The sequence below is a fragment of the Oxyura jamaicensis genome, chromosome 1, assembly GCF_011077185.1.
Source record: "Oxyura jamaicensis isolate SHBP4307 breed ruddy duck chromosome 1, BPBGC_Ojam_1.0, whole genome shotgun sequence".
Classification (NCBI taxonomy): domain Eukaryota; kingdom Metazoa; phylum Chordata; class Aves; order Anseriformes; family Anatidae; genus Oxyura; species Oxyura jamaicensis.
Genome location: NC_048893.1, coordinates 175,071,708 through 175,092,793, shown reverse-complemented (window position 1 = coordinate 175,092,793; position 21,086 = coordinate 175,071,708). Strand labels below are relative to the sequence as shown.

The 21,086-nt window shown below is 41.9% G+C and overlaps 1 protein-coding gene across 4 annotated transcripts in view; it reads left to right on the top strand.

Annotated features, from left to right (window-relative positions):
- Positions 1 to 15,702, top strand: part of LCP1 (lymphocyte cytosolic protein 1) — a 47,888-nt gene extending 32,186 nt beyond the window's left edge. For 2 of the 4 annotated variants that reach the window (XM_035322822.1, XM_035322815.1), the window contains exons 6-17: positions 36 to 117; positions 2,091 to 2,256; positions 5,980 to 6,122; positions 7,163 to 7,189; positions 7,527 to 7,622; positions 8,242 to 8,437; positions 9,755 to 9,833; positions 10,032 to 10,146; positions 11,005 to 11,138; positions 12,152 to 12,275; positions 12,739 to 12,863; positions 14,256 to 15,702. In XM_035322822.1, coding sequence (XP_035178713.1) covers positions 36 to 117; positions 2,091 to 2,256; positions 5,980 to 6,122; positions 7,163 to 7,189; positions 7,527 to 7,622; positions 8,242 to 8,437; positions 9,755 to 9,833; positions 10,032 to 10,146; positions 11,005 to 11,138; positions 12,152 to 12,275; positions 12,739 to 12,863; positions 14,256 to 14,388 — 1,420 coding nt within the window. In that variant the 3' untranslated portion in view covers positions 14,389 to 15,702. The remainder of the gene's footprint in view (positions 1 to 35; positions 118 to 2,090; positions 2,257 to 5,979; positions 6,123 to 7,162; positions 7,190 to 7,526; positions 7,623 to 8,241; positions 8,438 to 9,754; positions 9,834 to 10,031; positions 10,147 to 11,004; positions 11,139 to 12,151; positions 12,276 to 12,738; positions 12,864 to 14,255) is intronic. The other 2 variants (XM_035322830.1, XM_035322833.1) reach the window with 2 other exon arrangements.
- Positions 15,703 to 21,086: the final 5,384 nt, after the last annotated feature.

Genomic DNA, 21,086 nt, shown 5'->3' with positions numbered 1-21,086 from the left:
TGCATGTGCAGCTACTAGTGTATTTTTTTTTCCAGTAAGATGATCAACTTTTCAGTCCCAGATACCATTGATGAGAGAACGATAAATAAGAAGAAACTCACACCCTTCACAATACAGGTACCAAAATATAACAGGATTCCTTGCTTCTTCACTTAGGATGCTCCAATGTAAACACTTAGAGCAGAGGCTGGAGATGGTCCTGCACAAAACAATCAGGCAAAGTTGTTTGTGGCAAAGTTAGATGCTCAGGATTACATGGTAAAGAAGGTTTAGATTTCTGTTTTTTTTTTTTTCTTTTCTTTTCTTTTTTTGGAAGCATTTGAATAATCTGACTAGATACATTTTGTATTTGTCCTTAAACCAGTATATAAATTTTTACCAGGTCAAAGCTTTGGATGTTTTTGTGGAAGATGCCATATGAATGCAAGAACAGTTAGATAATTTGATGACAAATTCTAGCCGCAGTAACTCTCAGAAAGCTGAATCCCCCCTCCCACATCACCCAGGCATGGCCTTGGACTTAAATTCACAGCTGTCATGTTGCAGTCTGATGCCCTCACCCAAATATTTACTGTGGTCCAGGCAGAACTGTGGTGCCATGTGCCTGAGGTGGAACCAGAGCCTTTGCCTGTCCTTTACAATCTGTACTTTTTCACCTTGAAAACTGAATCCCTTCTTTATTGCTATTATGTACACATAGATATGATTTTAAAATTGGACAAAAAGGTGAATTTTCACCTATTTAAAGTTTATTGTGTTTCTCACACAGCAAAATATAGAGACGTATTTTTATTTGAACAGAGTCTATATATCTGAGTACAGAATATAAATAGGTATTTGGAATGGATGTGAACCTAACCCAGTTTAGCCCTCAGCTACTCTGATTAGATGGAACATTAGCCAGGCTCAAGTAAGCTCAGAAGCCATTAAATTGGATTTTTATGCTGTATACCACATTTTTCAGTTCTAATCATTTTGGTCAGCAGCATCACTTAGTGATGCAGCCCAGATCAATCCCTGTCACATGTAGACATGATTTGATCAATACAGCTTCCACTTTAACTTAACCCTTTTACAGCTGTCTTGTGGAGAAAAGATAATTAATTTGAAATGCTCCAATTTTTCCAGCTCATGAGAATTTTCACTGTGTCTCTCCATGCATTTGTATCTAATCAAATCTCTTTGTCATGCTCGCAGCAGTGAAATTCAGGTGAATATTGCAAATCTGTGTGATAAGTGGTATTTGCCAGCCTTTTTTGTCTGCTTTACTTTCCCTGTTTACCAAGCCTCCTCTCTGAATATTGCATACCTGTGGGGTAGATCTTCTTACACCCTTTGTTTTAAATGGGAAGGAAGTGGTGAAGAAACATAGCGTTCCCGAAACATCATTTTCTTCCTGCCCCTCACTGTGAATTACAGAAGCCCTTTGCCTCCACTAAGCACTCACAGCCCAGGGCTTCACACCCCAATATTCAAAAAGAAAATACCCAGGCGTGGCCAGTCCTGACCTTGGCTTAACCACCAGGTTAAAAGTGCAACAGGTTTATTCATACTGATTCTTATGACCAAGTATGTTTTGTATACATAGCCAACTAGACACTTATGTGTATTTTGGCTGCTAGGGCTTTTGCTTATCTGGAATACCTCCTGGTCAGCTCCCTCATTCCTGCATATGTGCCAGATTAAGTGGAGGAGAATTTGCCCTGTCCTGAAGCCAGTTCTGAATTTGAAAATGTGCTTGTGCATTACCAATGTGGCTATGAGGAGAGCCTGGCTGTGACACCAGGACTGAGCCAGAACATCACTGCAAGTGCAGACGTGCTCTGAGCTCCAGTGCCTTGTGATATAGTGAGACAAGGCATCCAGGGCTTTTACCTTTGTGAAAAAGATCCTTTCCATCTTTGTGTTGGGACTAAGAATTTATCTGTAATTCTAGGAGATTCTGGGTTCCCCTGCTCCCTACACCCAGCACAGGAGCCACTTGTACCAGTGAAGTTGCTAGCAGATTTCAGTAGTTTTGCCTGTGTTGCCGTATTGTACCCTCAGCTCTCCAGTTATTGTATCATTCAGACCTTCTCTTTCTTCCCTAGGAAAATCTGAACCTGGCCCTGAACTCTGCTTCAGCCATTGGGTGCCATGTTGTTAACATTGGAGCTGAAGACTTAAAAGAAGGGAAACCTTACCTGGTTTTGGGTCTTTTATGGCAAGTCATCAAAATTGGACTCTTTGCCGACATAGAGATCAGCAGGAACGAAGGTACGTGTGGCTCTTGGCTTCAGTGCTGCATTGTTATCAATGAACAGTCTTCTTAATACAGCCTTTTTTTTTTTTAAGCCTTAATTCAAACTCTTATCCAAGTCTGTGTTGACTGTCTTCTTGATTGTTGTCATATCCCTTGTTTTCAACAAGTTCTGGCACTCCAAACTCCAGGGTCGTGGGTAGGCTTGTATGTGCAAAGCCAATTTCATGCTCATTTGGTGAGGATTGATGGTAAACACCCAGGTATATTGGAGTTCTGGCACTATGGTTGACATAAAATTAATTCTGTCTAAATCTGGGATCAAAGAAATGCTAGAAATGCTACACTGCATCCAGGAAGCTTTACCTTTTTTTTTTTTTTGTCTTTTGATGAAACCGGTGCCAAACATCTCCTTTTCTTTGTAAAATTCGATTTATATGATCACAGAATAATTTAGGCTGGAAGGGACCTCTGGTCTACCATCCAACCACCAGCTGACAGCAGGACCAGCCTCAAGGTTAATGAGGTCATTTAGGGCCTTTTCTTGTGCTCTCTGGGCAACCCGTTCCAGTGCTCAGCCACTCTCACTGTGATTTTTTTTTCTTATGTCTAATTGGAATTTCCCTTCTTCCAACTTGTGCTGCAACTTCTTGTCCTTTTGCTGTGCATACAGGAAATACAGCTCCATCCCCTCTGTAGTTGTTGAAGTCAGTAGTTAGTTCCCCTCTCAGACCTCTTTGTATGCTGAACAAACCCAGTTTTCCCAACCTCTTCTCATGTTTTGGGTACTCCAGCCCAACATCTTGATGTCCTTCTGCTGAATTTGCTGCAGTTGTCAGTGTATCTTGTACTGGGGAGCCCCAAACTGGGCACAAAACTCCAGATGTGTCTTGCCAGTACCAAAGTTCTCCATGCACTTGCTTCAGTGGGAAGCTGGGGGTGTGTACACACAGTCCTAGATGGCATCTCTTCTTGATGCTTTGTTTCCTGCCTCTGTGGATAGAGATATGGCCTGCTCAGCCAGTAGTGGCACCACTTTCCTTCTGTTACCATACCTCCTGCAGGTATTACCTTCATTGCTTCACCCCTTGCACCTTCTAACCCTTCCATAGCCAGAGAGACCAGTTTCCAGAATTCTCAGCTCCCATTCCTTTGTTACATAGCAATGGTGGTCAAGCTGGCAGCCTTACCCTGTTTAGTAGATCTTTTCCCTTAATGGCATTTTCTTCTTTACCTCTCATCTCAGACTTCAGTTTTTAGGGGTAGACAAACCACCATCATTAGGATTTCTTTTCAGGTTCTCTCTTTCCCTGATAGCCTTCCTCTACAGCTGTTCCAGGTGAAATTCCTCCTCCTTGAATATGGGCCATTGTATTCCCAAAGATCTCTCAAGAGCAGCTGTGCTCATTTTACCCTCCTATGGAGCCAAACTCCACCACAACAACTCTCCCCCCCCCCCTCCTCAAAAGAAGGGGCGGGGGGGGGGAGAAGAAAGTATGCTGGAAAGAAGAAAAAGGCTCATGGGCTGAGATAAGGATAATTTAATTAAAGGGAAACGAAAGAGGGAAAAATCAAGCAAAGGCAGCACAGAAGTACAGAGAGAAGAAAAAAGAAATATTCTCTATTTCCCATCAACGAGTGATGTTCAGCCATGTCCCAGGAAGCAGGGCCTCAATACGTGTAGCATTTTTTTTGGAGAACAGATGTCTTCATAATGACAGCTCCTCTCTCCTTCCCCTTTTCCACCTGCGTGTGAAGGCATGGAAATCCCTTTGGTCAGTTTAGGACAGCTGCCCTGGTGATGGCCCCTCCCCACCTCTTGCCCACCCCCAGCCTACTGGCTCTGGGTGGGTTGGAGAGAGTCCTGATGCTGTGCCAGCACTGCTCAGCCATAGACACAACCCTGCCGTGATACCAGGGCTGTTCTACCTACACGTGCAAAGCAAAGCACTGCACGGGCTGCTGCAGGGAAAGTTAACTTCATCCAAGCCAGACTCAGTACAGCAGCTAGTATCAAGGCAGTAATACATCCCAACCTCTATGGGAAATACCTGGGGTGCACTAATATTGTGTTTGCTTTTCTCTGGTCATATCACACAATGGCTCAGATTAGTTCAGAGGACATCTAATACAGTCGGGTTGTGCTCATCCTCTGTTCATAATAAGAAGCTTTTAGCTGATAGGGGGTATTCATATTAATTCCCCAGTGAGTGTCTTTGAACACAGTACTATTGAATTTCACTCAATTTCTCTTACTCACTGCCATCTAGTTCTTCCTGTCTGATTTCCTCACTGCCCTTTGTATTAACTATGCCACCTAGTGAATAATATCATATTTTTTTTGCACATTGCTAGTATTCGTGCTGAGATAATTAATGCATTTTTTAAAAAAAGAAAACATTTATCCCAAAACCCAACCATGATATACTCCAGTAGAATCCTTCTTCCAGCATACTCCTCTCAGTGTTAACATTCTTCCCTTCACAAAATCCAATGTCTACTTTAAAATGCTTCTATTATCCCCTTCTGGTTCAGTTTAATCCTATAGCACCCTATATCGAATTATCTATGGAACTCTAGATATATTAGATCTCCACGGTTTCTTTTAGGTAGCAAATCCCTATTTCGTTCAAGAAATTACAAAAGAAAGGAGAAATATATCACAGTGGTATGACACACTGTCCCTTTCTAAACCAGTGGTACATTTCATAACATTAACAGTTAACTTCCGTATTTTTAGTTTCTTTTCAAAACTTATCGTAAAGCCGTTCATGCCCTAGAGTACAGCTGAATACCCTGCAGTTGCAAGGGTCAATTTTTCCCTCCTGCTTCTTCCTCATTTTATAAACATAACTATTATACTAATTTTCCTATAGAAATAGGGTATCTTCTCCAGTTTGACAGATGCGTAAACCCCACTTGCTAATGAGCCTGAGCGGCCATGTGCAAGTTCTTCAGAATTCGTGTGTGGATCCAGTTTCAGTGTGAAGGTCATGCAGACTTGTTTCACCTAAATTGCAGAAAGTCCACGTTCTTTTTTTTTTCATTCCCATCTTGCTCCTGTGCTCCATATCATCATCTTTTAATTAAAATCTGAGGAAAGGAAATCAGGTAGTTTTTAGACCGTACTGAAACTGTTCTGCGTTTATACGTGATTGACTCCTAGATCCATGGCTAACATCTTTGTCCTTTTTTTTTTTTTTTTAATGATTTATTTATTGGTGAGACCCTTTTGTTATTTATATCCTCTGTCATGCAATTTCACCTTGAATTTTGGCAATCCTTTGGTTGCTCAGTTAGAAACTAGGTAGCAAAACATGTGAGAAAGAAAATAGTCATACATTCACCTCTACAAGTAATCACAACATCAGTATCGAAAGTATCAGATCTGATGGTAGCCTTATTTTACCTCAGTGGGTATTGCTATTACCTGTTGGCATCTGCAAGACCAGGATCCGTGAGTTAGAACTGCAGAATAATTTAGGTTGGAAAGGATTGCTGGAGGTGATCTAGTCCACTCCCTGTTCAAACCTCAGGTCATGTTGCTCAGAGCTGTGCCCAGTTGAGCTTTGAGTGCCTCCAGGGTTGGAGATTCCACAGCCTCTCTGAGGAGCCTGCTCCTGTCTTTGACCAACCATGTGGCAATTTTTATTTTTATATTTTTTTAGGAATACAGTGAAAAAACAAGTATTGCAGTATGTGGCATTTATTTTTTTCGTTTTTCTTTTGTCTCTTCTTAGCCTTGATTGCTCTGCTGAGAGAAGGAGAGAGCCTGGAGGATCTGATGAGATTGTCTCCAGAGGAACTGCTGCTGAGATGGGCAAACTATCACCTGGAGAATGCAGGATGTAACAAGGTCAACAACTTCAGCTCAGACATCAAGGTATAAAAACAACTTACCAACATTAGCAAAACAGCATTTCCACACCCATATCCATGTCCTTCAAACAAAAGTCATGTACTTGCTGTAAATTCTTCTAGACCTGTCTTGAATTTGGAGAAGGCTGGACCTTACCCAGACATGTAACTAGGGGTGGGGGATCAGAGTGGGACTCTTCCAATTCCTCCATTGTACAGCACAGGAAGTCATTTACCATGACTTAAGTGACATACAGAAAAAATCACCAGGGAAGACAACAGGAGAGTCTGAGAGTCACACTCAACATTATAATTTTTATTGTAACAGATTTTTGGTTCACTGTGTGGAGTTGACTGCAGGATATCCATGGAAAGGGAAGGGAGTGGGGACTTTCCCATCTTTGCATAGGCTGGCTGAGAGGACTGTAATCCAACTGATTAAATATTGTCTGCAACTGAAAGATAAATTGCACTTGCCATATTTACAGTTGGAAAATAAAGTACACATTTGCCTCTCGGAAGCCAAGACTTCAGCCTTTACACTCATTTTCAAATTAAGTGTGTCTCTCCACCTCAATACTGTTATAAATCTCTGCCTTCAAAACACAGTGGGTAATAAATGCAGATGTACAAATAATTTGGGGGCTAGAAATGTAGGGAGTAAATGGTATTTCTCATACAAGAAGGAATAAAAACAAACAAACAAAAAAAAGAACAGCTCATCTACTTTACATTTTTGAAGAGTGTTTGTTGGTTTAATTAGTCAGGTCCCCAGACACTAACATGCAGTTTTGTTTTCAGTTCTTCTTTGCCTTATTTCTGAAGTGATATTAATATTTTCCAACCATGGAAACAACTTTCACAAAAATTTAAAGACACGATATGTTAAATCCTTGTATTATTCCTGCCCTTTTGCCTGAAAAAAAAAATGCTGATACTGTTGTTGTTTTCAACTTTTGTCCTTGAAATTTGTGCTTTCACTTCTATAAGTGTTCCAGCATTTCTCTGAAATCTGCTTTAAACCTCTGCTTTCTCCTTCTGCATTTTCTTTTCTTAAATGCTCAGCAGCCTGACTTCTACAACATTATAAAGGTATGCTTTTTTATCTCTAATATCGTGTTCATATTGAATCGATTCTAACATCTCTTTGTTGTTGCTGTCCTTCTTGTAATTGCAATGCAGCATTTTGTCTCGTGCTCTGAGCTTTCTGTAGCATATATATATTGGCTTAGGGAAGAGGTAGATCTAGCGAACACAGCATAGACTGGGGATTGTTAAGTGCTTCCAACTTTAGTAATTTAATTATGTAGCCCAATGATTGATGTAATAAAAATGTAGCATGCATGCACATTGTTCAGGAGAGTGCTGGAATGCAAAATCTGGGCTTTAGATGTAATTTTTCTCCATTTAATTTCTCTGTCTGTCACAGGACTCAAGAGCTTATTACCATTTGCTGAACCAAGTTGCCCCCAAGGGAGATGAAGAAGGCATTCCAGCTATTACTATTGACATGTCAGGATTGAGGGTAAGATGAGATAAGTTTAGAGTAAATGCCTATATTTTCTGTCTGTTACTTGCATTGTGGGCCAGCACAGAGTTGCACGAGGGTACCATGGAAAGCAAACTTTTTAATATTGCAACATGATGTTTCAGAAGTCAAAGCTGAAGAATTAAATAAACTGTTTTGCTTTTCATTAGATGTTTATAGAATCACAGAACAGTTTGGGCTTGGAGGAACCTTGAAGACCCTCTTAATCCAACCCTCTTGCCTTGGGCAAGGATAGTTTCCACCAGGTCAAATTGCTCAAAGTGCCATCCTACAGCCACTGAACCACACTGATAAACTACTAACATGTAGCAAGTATATCTAAATGCAATTATTTGGGAATTAATTCCATTTTATGTGAGATACAATTAAAAAAGAACATGATGAGATGGCTGGATTGTAGCTAAAGCCCGTCTGAAGCACTGACTTGGCATTACTAAAGGTATGAGAGGAAATTGTTGTAAATTCAGCAGGGACCTCCTTTAGCAGCCCCACACCTAGCACCACATACAGGGACCCTGAATGGGTTGGTGTGTGCACGGTGCCAGGCTGTGGGCTGATGCTGATGTGGTTTCATCCCCATTTTTGGCCGGCACAGGAGAAGGACGACGTCCAACGCGCGGAGTGCATGCTGCAGCAGGCGGAGCGGCTGGGCTGCCGGCAGTTCGTCACAGCCACAGATGTGGTCCGGGGAAACCCAAAGCTAAACTTGGCATTCATCGCCAACTTGTTTAACAAATACCCTGCCCTGCATAAGCCAGAGAACCAGGACATCGACTGGAGCTCTATTGAAGGTAAGAAAAATGCAAGTAAAGGATGTTTCTGGCCATCCATGCCACAGTATCCCCAACTCTGAGTTCACAATAAGTTAAAGATGAAAATGTTTGTGGGATGTCTGAACCTGTACTGACTATTGAGTGTGCTTCTTAGCTGAAATTACAATTGATCTGGCATTCTCTTATTTTAGAACATTTAGAACATAATTTAAGAATCTGATCTTACATGGACCTGATGCCTGCCTGGTCTGGGTTAGGGTCAGGACCACCGTTGTGTGGATCATTCACTGAGCTACAGGTCCTTCTGTTGGACCTGTGCTCTGGATCTGGAGTCCCAGTGGCCTTGTCTTTTGGACTACCACAACTCTGAAGCAGGTGGTGATTACTTATGAAAGACCACTTGAAAATGCCTCTCTCACCTTTCTTATTTTAAACCTTCTTAAAGATGCTGCTTAATGAAACCTTTCTATTTCTAATACTTGTAATTTTCTGAGGCAGAGTCGTCTGTAGAGCCATCATGAAGCAAGGCAACAGAAAAAAAAAAAAAAAAAAAAAAAAACTTTTTCCTTTTTTGGAACCATTTGAAAGGTTCTTCTGGTGCACAGAGATAGCTCACAAAACCTGAATTGAAAACATCTAAATTGTTTCTGGGTCTAGTTCTCATTGAGCAGTAGTTCTAAGATTTTAGGAGAAGGTGGCCTACTCTTTGTTTTTGTATGTGATATTTCTAGTAAATGAGCTGCATATCAAAATATAGTTGATGACTGCATAGAAAAAAAGTCTGAAACAGTTCAAGTGGCAGTTAAGACTGTGAACCGTTTGAGGGTCTGAGCTCTATAGTGTGAGTCAGCAAAGTACTTAATCATGTACTGACAAATAAGAAAATACATGGTATCCCTGGGGTCAATGGGACCAGTTTAATAACTGGTTGAGCATGTACTTGAAAGCTAAAATGAATGGAAGTGCTCTGTTCAGTCTAGCATTTATTCAGCGTAGGTCATGCTTACAAAGAGACACAAAGAATAAATCCGTGTTTTCAATTATTTTTAAGTTTCTCAAAAGCTTTATAATGAAACTGTTCATGCTAGGGCACAGGCTACTCTTGAATTCTTGAAGGCATTTCAAGGCCAATCTGCCTAAATACTATAATATTTAGGGCATGAAGAAATATTAAGTGCTGCACTGTGCTCTCTTATTTCTCTTGTCAGCCACTGTCTCATTCTGTTTATGGTTCAGTGCACTGTAGATTCTGAGTTACGGTTTCATCACAAGACACTTATTTTACTGGAGTGTTGTGGTCTGCCGTCCTGTTGATTGATATACCTGTTGTTTTAGGTGAGACAAGGGAAGAGAGGACATTCAGGAACTGGATGAACTCCCTGGGTGTTAATCCACGTGTAAATCACTTATACAGGTAAGGGGAGGCATTACACTCCTTCAGACAACACATGCAGCCAGCAAATTGTTTACAGAAAATATAAAAGAACTTCAGGACCCTGGAAGAATATATATATATATATAATAGAAAACTAAATTTACCTCTACAAATGATTTGGTTGGATTCCTTTCTTCAGTTCTTTGGTCAATGATCTACCTTTTTTGTTGTTTTCAGTGACCTGTCAGATGCCTTGGTTATCTTCCAGCTTTATGAAAAGATCAAAGTGCCAGTAGACTGGAACAGAGTGAACAAACCACCATATCCTAAACTGGGTGGCAACATGAAGAAGGTACAAATAGCTGAAATAGCTCCAGTAGCAATGCCTTACCCTCAAAAGGTGTCTACATCATTTCACGCAGCAATGTGGGCACTCGTGTTGCTCTCAAGTCCCAAGTACAGCACATCAAATGAATCTTTTTGTCTTGTCAGTGAATAATTCTTCACCCTGAAAATAAATGTATCTGACTCACTAACTTTGTTGACAGGTAAACAGTATTTGTAACATAAAAAGTCTTGACACCTTTTGTATCAATATTTAAAAACTGTATCTGCAAACCACTTTTGCTGTGGTTTTAGTCACCAACTGTAATGCATCTTCAGCATGAGTAATATGGCACCAGCTTAATTGCTGCTGTCTGGACCATTGCCCTCCACATGAAATGAGGACAGTGATAATCAGCATTCTTCACTGTGTGCCTGAGGAACTGATCATAGAGTTGCTGCTAAATATGCAGCTTTCTCCCAGCTCTCTGGATGATCAGCTCTGTACAGTTTGGGCAGGGTGACTAACTGGCCTGAAATATTGGCTGGGACATTGATCCTTTGTCTCAGTGCAATGCCTTGTTACTGGAGGTTCTTCTGAGCTGTAGATTCATATTTTCCAGGGTAATGTGTTTTATGAGCCCTGATGATGAAGTATAACATTTCCTTCTAGGTTGATTCTTATCTTAGTATCTTTGGGATGGTGCTGGCTGCTGGCAGTCGAACAGCTGTATTATCTATCAAAAAAAGATAGACCTGTTTGCCCAGGAGGATCTGGGCTAAGTGGTCGAAAGAATTTAAAGTAAGAGTGGATGTCTTGACAGCCACTTTTTTTTTTTTTTTTTCTGTATTATTGAACCATATTAACTGGTCTTATCATTAACAGCTTGAAAACTGCAACTATGCAGTGGAACTGGGAAAAAATCAAGCTAAATTCTCCCTCGTTGGCATCGCTGGGCAGGATCTGAATGAAGGAAACCGTACACTCACTCTGGCCTTAATCTGGCAGTTGATGAGAAGGTATGATGAGAAGGTGGTGAAAGACAAGCTTCAGAGTGTTTTGGTATACATAGTTGGCATGGTAATGTTTTCTTGATGTTATTGATGAGAAGGCTTTACAGGCTACAGCTTTTTCTCTCATCTGTTTGCACATACATGCAGAGACAGAGTAACCGAGCTAGGGATGTGATCGTGAAGTACATTATCTTGTGGCCAAGGCCATTGCATTCAGTTCATGCAGAAGATTATTATTGTCACTATCCATATAGTGTGAATAAATGTTCACTGCACAGAAGAGAGAAAAACAAGATGAAACATCTCTGTATCAGGGAGTGGGGAGGATATACTGGAAATTAAGAATTGATGCAGGAATTCTGTAATCTGCTACCTAGAGTGGATGCAGCTCAGTAGCTCTTCCCACTTTCACATAATTCTTTGTGCATGTTTGTCTGTGGGCCTGTGTGCCTGTGTTTAAAAAGTCGATGATCAGGTGTAAAGAGATGCAATGACTTGGAACTACATACAGACTAAATTTATCCTAAAAAGAAACTTCAGGTTTATCAGGCATGTGATTAATCTAGGGATGTGGTGATTACTTGCCATCAATGTGGCATGTCTTTCCAGAGTATATGCTGTCATATAAGCAAAATATTCCAGACCTGTGTTTATGCAGAAGGTCAGTCTTAGAAGGGTACAACTATTTCCTTCTGCCCATAAAGTCAGTGATTATTTTTTAAAGCAGTGTGTGAACAAGCCATTTACACTGAGATATGCTGGAAGGGACCTTTTAGGGATTCTGAGAAACAAAACCGTTTGACGCTGCCAGAGCAGTACTTAGGGAGCTGGGGGTGAATGAGACTCATTAGATGAATTAGTGTGTTATAACTAATTCTCTGAGAGTGCAGGAAGCAGGAAGCTGCTAGGTCTAAGAGTTGGGTTTGTCCAAGTCAGGATCTGCATGTACGGGGGTGGTGCTGAGGTTCTGAGGTTATGGTAGACTGAGCAAAAGCAAGTATTCTGGCTTCTCTCTTAAGGTACACTCTGAATATCCTTGAAGATATTGGTGGTGGAGAAAAGGTCAATGATGAAATCATTGTCAACTGGGTCAATGAAACACTGACTGCAGCCGGCAAGGATTCAACTATCTCCAGTTTCAAGGTAACAAATTTTTGTTAGAAGTCTCTGTTTAGGAATCTCTAATACAATGTTCTTATGTGTATGTTATACACATTGTGTGTGTATAGGCATATATAAGCATATTATCATAAGCTATATTATAATTGACTACATTGTTTGGTTATTTTTCATTCCTTTTTAACGGCATTTTCAGACACACAGATTTTATTCAAGGGTCTTGAATAAAGGTAGAGGTAGCAGAAACATAATATGAACATAACAGAAAACACCCTGAATGTCACTTTGTCACAGGAAATCAAATTATGGAGCTGGGAAGGATGACCGGTGTTTGGCAAGAACTATTGTATTGTTGATTATTAAACATTAGCAATTAGAAATGACAGTACTAAAAACAATAACAATACACATGTAATCTGGTAGTAATCTGGCTTTGTGGGAGACGTCTTCCTGTTCTTGCATCTGATTGTATTTTTCATCTGTGCAGGATGGCAAAATCAGCACCAGCATGCCAGTCCTGGACCTCATTGATGCCATTCAACCAGGATCAATCAAATATGACCTCCTGAAAACAGAGGACCTGAATGATGAGGAGAAACTAAATAATGCTAAGTACGTTCATGCCAAGCAACACTTACCACCAGTTATGTGCTCAGCCTTGATTGACTGTCTTTCAAACTACTCTGCTATCATTCTCATCTTGGAACATCCTCAACTGAGAAATACCTCCAGAGTTAGAAACATGAAGGCTAGAAGTTAGACAGTAAAAAAGGCTATCACTGGAAATGAAGTGTCACAGTTGCTGCTTGGTAATTCCCTTCACTGGATCAAAGTCACTTGGCTTCCCAAGCTTCTGTTTTCTCTTATTAAATTTAAAATTCTTTCAGAGATCAGGGAACAACACCAACAACTGCAAGCTGTGGAAACCAGTGATAAGAGGTCATGGTACCTCTTTAGTCACACACAGGTGGAGCACGGGCATATTTAAGGCAGAAAGGGGAGGACAGGATTCATGCCTGAAAAACTGGTTTGGGGGATTTTTTTGATTTTTTTTTTTTCTGATTGCAACCATTTCCTATCAGGAAGCCAATCCTAGGAGCATCTCCCTGTGATTTCAGTTACATGGATCACCTCACGGTTTGGTTATCAGTTTAGCTTCTCCTTTGCTGTGTGGCAACTACAAAGGAGAAAAGGATGACTCTAAGGCAGTCACAGCTGCCAATATTTATTATAATGACTTTTCCCACTGTTCTTTTCCTCTCCTATTTCCTACTAACTGTTCACTTCTTTCCTTCCAGTCTTCTGTGTGCTTCTCTCTGTACTTCCCTCTGCTGATGTCTTCTTTTGTCTTTTCCCCCCTTTCTTTCCCCTGTGCATGTTTCTCTGCATTTTGGGGGGTGATTTCACAGATGTATGTACTCTGTAATGGGAAGAACCCAGGATTTCTCTAGCATTTTTCATGGAAAAAATAGAGAGAAGACACATACCCACTGGAGAACAGCCAATAGCCCTGCAACAGCACACTCTGAACAGGGGTTAGGAAGGTCAGCTTCCAGATTCTGGGTATGACTCAAGCAGAAGTCACTAAACAATGATTTCCAACAACTCTGATCTCCACCAGCATCAGCCATGTGCTTTCCCTCCTCATGAATTTGCTTGCGTACAAAGACTGAGCAGCAGAGAATGAGAGGAAGCAAGACCAACTTTGTTAGGATAAACTTTTAGGACATGGGAGACTAAATGTGTTTCAGCCCAGAGTTTGACTGTCAGTATCCACTGCTGCAAGTAATCAGTGTTCTAACCGTAAGGGAACTTCCTCTGTCTTTTACTAAAAATGTAGTTCTTTATGAACTGGCTCAAATGTTCCTATATAAAAGCAGAATTTTTGGTGAATCAGTAAGAAAGTTCCCAACACTATCTGGTAATGATCATGAAAAAACTTCTTAACAAAGGGAATATTAATGCCATCGCACTAATTTATTTTTTTCTCCCCCTGCAATGCAGATATGCCATCTCTATGGCAAGAAAAATTGGAGCAAGAGTCTATGCCCTTCCAGAAGACCTGGTTGAAGTAAAACCCAAAATGGTCATGACAGTGTTTGCTTGCCTTATGGGGAAAGGCATGAAGAAAGTTTAAGCACAAAAGACTTGCACTGATGCCTGGTATTCACCCTTTTGATTCCCTCAAACTGGATGCTCTTTGTATCAAGGAAATATGCAGGATGCTCATGCTTGTAAGGCATGAATGTTGTAGATGGTTCCAGATCATATAAAAGTTGTGTATCCACGTGTATCCAGGAAATGTTTTATTTTGAACAGTACTATGAGCTTCATTTCTTTGCCTTATTTTCCACTTTGCTAGATATAACCATTTCATATTCCTGAATGAGTTTTCCAGGAGGTCTGTACATAACCTCCAGTTAATGGATACCAGGGTTATCTGTCAGAGGTCACCTGGAGATCTTTGTCTTGGGAGGTACAGACAGATTTTAGGATTATGAAATGTTATATACTGCTTCTGCCTGAAAATGTCTTCATGCTTCTGGCAGTATTTCTGCCATACTTTCCTTCAATTTGCACCTGGGGTTACAAAAGGGATTTCCCCAACCAATACAAGTATTAGTGACTATATTTTTTGAATGATAGGATCCTCTTAGGAAATGCTCATGGAAAGAGAAAAGTGTTTGGAGTCTGCTGTGTGCTGCTGGTATGTGATGTGTGCAGTACCTTTCCCTGCAAGCTTTGCCTCTGCCATCACTGGTGTTACTCACAGAGTACAAACCATACTGTAACCTGGTCCTCCAAGAGCAGCCGAACTCCGGAGCCTTTACAAGGAGTGCTCTCCAAAGGTTAATTCATTTTAATGCCATAATACACTTAAAACGTTAGCAGACTGCAAACCACGATAGAAATGAAAACCATGTTAGGGAAACTAAGGGGGTATACTCAGTTAGTAGCAATAATAAAGCAGAGGTAAGAAGTTAACCAAAGGGATACAGAAAAATATATTTATGTACTGAGTAAAAATTAAACAATGAACTGTACAGATGTACTCAAAGGGCTGTTGCCCTGATTCAGAAGAGCATTTAAATGTGTGCTTACAAATGAAACACACTTAAATGCTTCCCTGAACCAAGGCCAGGATCCCCAACAGAGCAGCTACCAAGGCTCTGGCAGTTTGCCTCAGTTGAGGACCTAGCCCCATCCATGGATAGTCAGTGGGACGATAGCACTGAATCTCTTCCATGGCATGAGTCATTTTCTGTCCTGACCTTTATGTGGATTTTACTGTGGTGAAATGCAGAAGGAGGGAATTTTGCCTTAATGTGATCCTGTTGACACAGTCTCAGTTTCCTTCCCCCCCTCTAGCCCATTCAGAATTGCCTTAATAAAAAACTGATATCCAATGATGTGAGAAGTCTCTATAAATAAAGTGTTCTACAAAGCCAAACGTGTGGTCTTTGCTGTTAGCAGTGTGTGTGCTAATGTGAAAGTGAGCATCATAGAGCTGAAAGTGGGACAAATTTAGAAAACAACACTGTGGGCTTGCTGAGGACATCTTACATATTGTTGAAACCACAGACTGTGGGAAGCGGGAAGGATGGTTTTCTAGGCCATTTCTGCACATGCCACTCTTGAGATACTGCCAAAGATGTGACAATGCTGGACAGGCCTGCAGCCTGACCTGGTACCATTGTCTCCATTTGGTATGCAATACGAAATTTTTATTTGCAATACCTGTCATTCCCTTCCTTTGCTCATAAACCAGTAGACTTTGCTTCTTTATTCTGCAGTGCAAACATGCCATTTGGTTTCTGTTCTAATGATACTTGGGAGAAATTAGGGGGATTTTTAGAGGAGCCTGCTAAGGCAGACAGAGAGAGCAGGCTTTCACACGTCACCCATTTCCCATAGGCAGGATTTCAGGGTCCCTGGAGACTGATGTCTGGCTTTAGCTTTGGCTCAGGAGAGGGGCCAGGGGATGTACCGTGCTATTCAAAATGTGTTTTGTGGTGGGGGCTGTTTTTCCTCCCAGTATCCCAGCACCGGAGCCGGGTGCCTGACCCAGAGCCCTGCCCATTGCTGGTCCCCTGTTTCCCAGACTGCGTTTTGGGGCAGTATCTGTGCCAATTTCTGTGATCTACATCCCAAGCGGAAGCTCTGCACCAGCCTGAGCCCTGACACCAGTGCAGAAAGGAGAGCCAACCACGAGATGGCAGTCACTCATCTGGAGTTTTAGAGACTGGCACTCGTGAGTTCAAAATGCTCTCTCCTTCGGGAAATGGAGAAAAAAAAGGGATGTTTAACCCTAGGCAAAACGCAGGCGCCTGTCAGTGCACCAAAGAGAACAAGATCTGTTGGAAGGGATGCTACAGTAAATGCCTTACCAGATCTTCATCCCTATCTCTAGAGTCTCCTGTGAAAAATAAAGCTGTCATGGACCTGAAAGTGTGGGAATACTTGCATTCCAGTACAGGACAATAAGCATGGTCACTTTTAACCTCTATTTTATATATATAAATATTAGATATATTATGAACTTGAGATTTTGCTTTCATGGACTGGTAATAGTAGCCTGTAATAAAGCTCCTAGCAACCCTGGAAGAGTTAATCCCATGACAAACATCACCCCTAACTAAAAAGGGGATCTGGATTATTTTAATTTTTTTTTTTTTTTTTACTGTTGCTTTTCTCCAACTTTTCCCATCACTCTCAGAGAAAACAGCTGTCTTGGGGATTCAGTCCTAAATCAAGCTGGCTTTGTAAGCACTTCCACTATTGATTTTCCTTGCACAATTAATCATAATTTTCAAAGCTTCAAGAAGGCTTAGATGTTCAGATGAATAAAATTAAAGCATCAGCAGTTAGACTAACTAGGAGAAAAAAAGCACAAGGGCAATCAATCACATGCTTCAGGGTATGGTCTCATCACCAGATGGACTCAGAAGGAAATATCCCCCCATAGTGTCGTAGAGCATAAGCATGTGCATGATGAGGATTTTACACCTTGTTGTAAATCATCTCTCCTGGCTACCTTTGGAAGAGGGATAGCAAGCAGTATGACTGGCTTCTGTGGTCTTATACAGATAAAGTCATGTTTCTGCTTCCTCCGGACGTGGGAATGAACCAAAATCCCAGCCTGGCATCACACCTTCTTCCACGGGCAGCTCAGGCCTGCTGGAGGCCTGGCCACTGCTTCAGATCCTGGTGTCCACCACTGCCTAACTAAGGTGGTATCTGTGGACTTTACATACCTTACTGCAAGCTAAGTCTGAATTAGGACCAACATTTGATTACATTCTCATTTTCTTCATAGTTTTTAGACAGATCAGTGGTCAGTGCAGGTCCTCTTCCACTACTGGGAGAATCACGTTGTGTTCCTGATATTCCTTTGCTGCTCAGGAAGTGACACACAGCTGCAAGACTTAGTTGTCCTAAAGTCTAATAACTATTTTGAAAGCATTTTCTTTATTGCATATTATTTACTTCTGGGGCACTGCTCACTTTTTGAAAGCGATAGTGTCTTACAGAATACCTAATTGCCTCCCAGGTTGCAAGCTATTATTGCTTGAGAAGTACATCACAGAGCCATAATAAATTGTCCAAAGCCTAAACATGCCTGAAATCCCATAGGCCATGTGCTCACCAGGAAAGACATGCCTGAAATTTGTGTAAAAGGCAGAAAGCTACAAAACTGATCATGCATATAAGCACTGCAGTCCCTCAGGGCAGGCACTCATTTAGTGCACGTGTTAAGGATCTAAAGGAACACAGCGAGGAATATCTGCAAACACACAAAGCATGGAGAGAAAACCCCCCACATTCACCCAGAAAATCTCGTAGCAGGTGCCATGGAAAGAGTCCAGTGGTTAAGCGCCGTGACAGAGAAAGGCTCAACCAGCCACATTAGTGAAAAGTAATAAAGATCCCTGAGGAGAGTTGTAGGCCCTCACCGCCAGGCCTCCCTCCTCAGCTTACTGCACTGTCAAATTACATTTCACATTGGGGAAATGTGGCTGCAGTGCCCCCACAGTGTTTCAGTCATGACCCTTCCCACACCAACATCGGACAGGGTTGCCCATGTGGTTATCAGGCTTTGCAGAACACACAAATGCCTCTTTATAGTGAGAAACTCCCCATATCTGCTGCAGGGGCCAAATACTGGGAATATAGGTTCTGCTAACTGTAGGGTCTGTGAACAATGCTCAGGGGATCCTGTGCTGTCACAAACTTCCTTGCCTTGCTGAGCGTCATGTTATTGCCTGGGATAGCATTAATTTTCTTTGTAGGGGCTCACACAATGCTATGTTTGGAATTTTTAGTGAAAACAGTGGTGATAACCCAGTGATGTTTTGGTTGCTGCAGAGCAACGCTCACAAAGAGCGAGGACTGTTCTGCTCCTGGGGGTGCTGGGGGTGCCCCAGGAGCTGGGAGGGGACACGCTGGGACACTGATGAGTGTCTCTGCAGCATGGACCTGCTCGTGCAGACTAATGCTCAGCATCAGCCAGGACTGGGATGTGGCACTCCAAGGTGGGGATCACACCGGCCAAGAGGCATGAATGAAAGGAATCATAGAGTCATTAAGGTTGCAAGAGACCTCCAAGGTCTGGTCCAACCATCCCCCTACCATTAATGTCACCCACTAAACTACGTCCCTAAGCACCAGGTCCAACCTTTCCTTGAACACCCCCAGGGACGGTGACTCCACCACCTCACTCAGTGGCAGGCAGAATACACAACTTTTCTGTGGCTGTTTGCATTCCTGTTATGTATATCCATATAGATATATACACAGAGAGATGGGTAGAGATGGGTAGATATATACGCAGAGAGATGGGTACATGCATCCTCTTGCACCTTAGCCAAAGCATGCTCTGCACGTGGTGCATGGGGCACCTTCCTGAAGTGCTCAGAAACTCTGCCCGTGGTGCTCCTGCACCTCCCCTTGACATCCTTTGTTTAACAAAGCTGCACTTTGCTTTGCAAGTGCTGGTTGTTAAGATACCAGCAAATCAATCAATATCTCCTGGCAGTAAGGAAACGCGAGTCACTTGGAGAACATACTGTTTGGGTGGAAGCTGATAACAGCCCTTCGGGAAATGGAGATCATGAAGAAAGCACTTAGTCAGTACTGACACATCCTCACCTCCCCAGCCCACAGAAAAAATGTGGTGCTGAAACACTACCGCGTCTTCTTCTCCACTGAGCCTGGAAAGAGAAACAACCAAGAAAGAATAAAAATGAATGAAGTAGGTTGAGGTGTAGGATCACACAAACTGAACATACATTTTCAGTCTCTGCTCATATCTAGAAGACACATGCTGCCCGTACAGCACTCACACAGGGCTCAAACATCCATTTTCTCCCAAGTTAACCCAGCATTTCCTAACACAGATAGAGTTTGACTTTTATATTTGGGAGTAACATCAGGCAGAAATACCAGAAGCATAGAAGTTTAGAGATATCCCACAATGTCCCATCCTGGTGGTTTCGCGGGCTGTAAAATTGTTTCCAGACTGAAATGACATAGGTTGGTGACATTGGCCATGTATGTAAATGATCACAGTGTCCTACGGAGATTAATTGGCTCATGAATAAAGATGAGGAGCTGAGGTGTGGAGGGAGAAATCATTTATCAATTATATGCCTCGGAAAACTGAAAGATGATGTGGCCTTAACGGCTGAATGGTTTTGAAAGGGAGACTTGTAAATTGAGTTCTAATTCTGCTCTGCCACATCCATAATAAAGAGCTGTTCAACTAATTGCATCCTTGTGTGGCTCAGCAGCAGCGGCACTCAGCTACACTGCATGGCAAGCATCAGGGATCAAAGTTTAGCTAGATTTTAGCCGTCCTTTGCCTCACATAAGAAGGATGCTAGCCAGTTACCTTTGGCCTCATCAATAGTGATAATGCACCAAAAAAAGGGCAAGAGCCTGTAAATATTTTTTGGAAGATTAATTTTGCACTTGAACCTGGATTTAAAGAACCAGAAGAAGAAGAGCACAGACTCACTTGGCTTTCATGTTCTGCTTCAGCACATGGACCCACAGGGATGCTTAGCCATCCCCAGAGGGACTCGTTACTGATTAACTGGAAACAAGAGGAGTTGGGAGGATCAAAACTAGAGCAGAATATGCTAATCCTGAACAGGGAAAATGATCTGAGGGATGTGACTGCTGATAACAGCTGACCTCCCCTCCTCCTGCCCCTTCTGTCTGCTTGATAACAGGTTTGCTAATACCAACAGCCTTAGGATGGGCTCCAGCACGTGCTGAAACACAGAACTCAGACCTGAGAACCTCGAGGCAGGATGAGCCTCGTTATTTAAAGCCTTGCTACTGGGCATTGTGCAATTCCAGGGATCAAAGAAGGCAGCCACTCTTCGGTCCTGGCTGAGCTCAGAGGAACCTTGTGGCACCTGGCTGCTGGAAGACAAGGCTGCTGTTAACAGGAGTCACTGGAGATGGCTCAGCCTCAGCTGCCTGAGACCATCTCAAGACATGTGCCCTGGCCTCTTCTGCTACCACATTTTTTGGCATTAACATCATAAAACACCACAAAAACAAAATAGAACAAACAAACAAACAAACAAAAAACGTCAGTTTCTGGTCTCTATGATGTGCAACACCAATGCAACATCCAGAGGATGTGGATATGGCCACATGTGAGACAGGGAGGAGAGAGACAGCAGGTTCAGCCAAAGGAGTGGAAATATCTCATTAGAATTGCCTTTAAAGTGTGATTATACTTCAAAAAGCAATATAATAACGGCACCAGGAGGCTTTATGTACTGCCAGTCCCTATTCCCATAGTAGTATTGAACAAAGAAA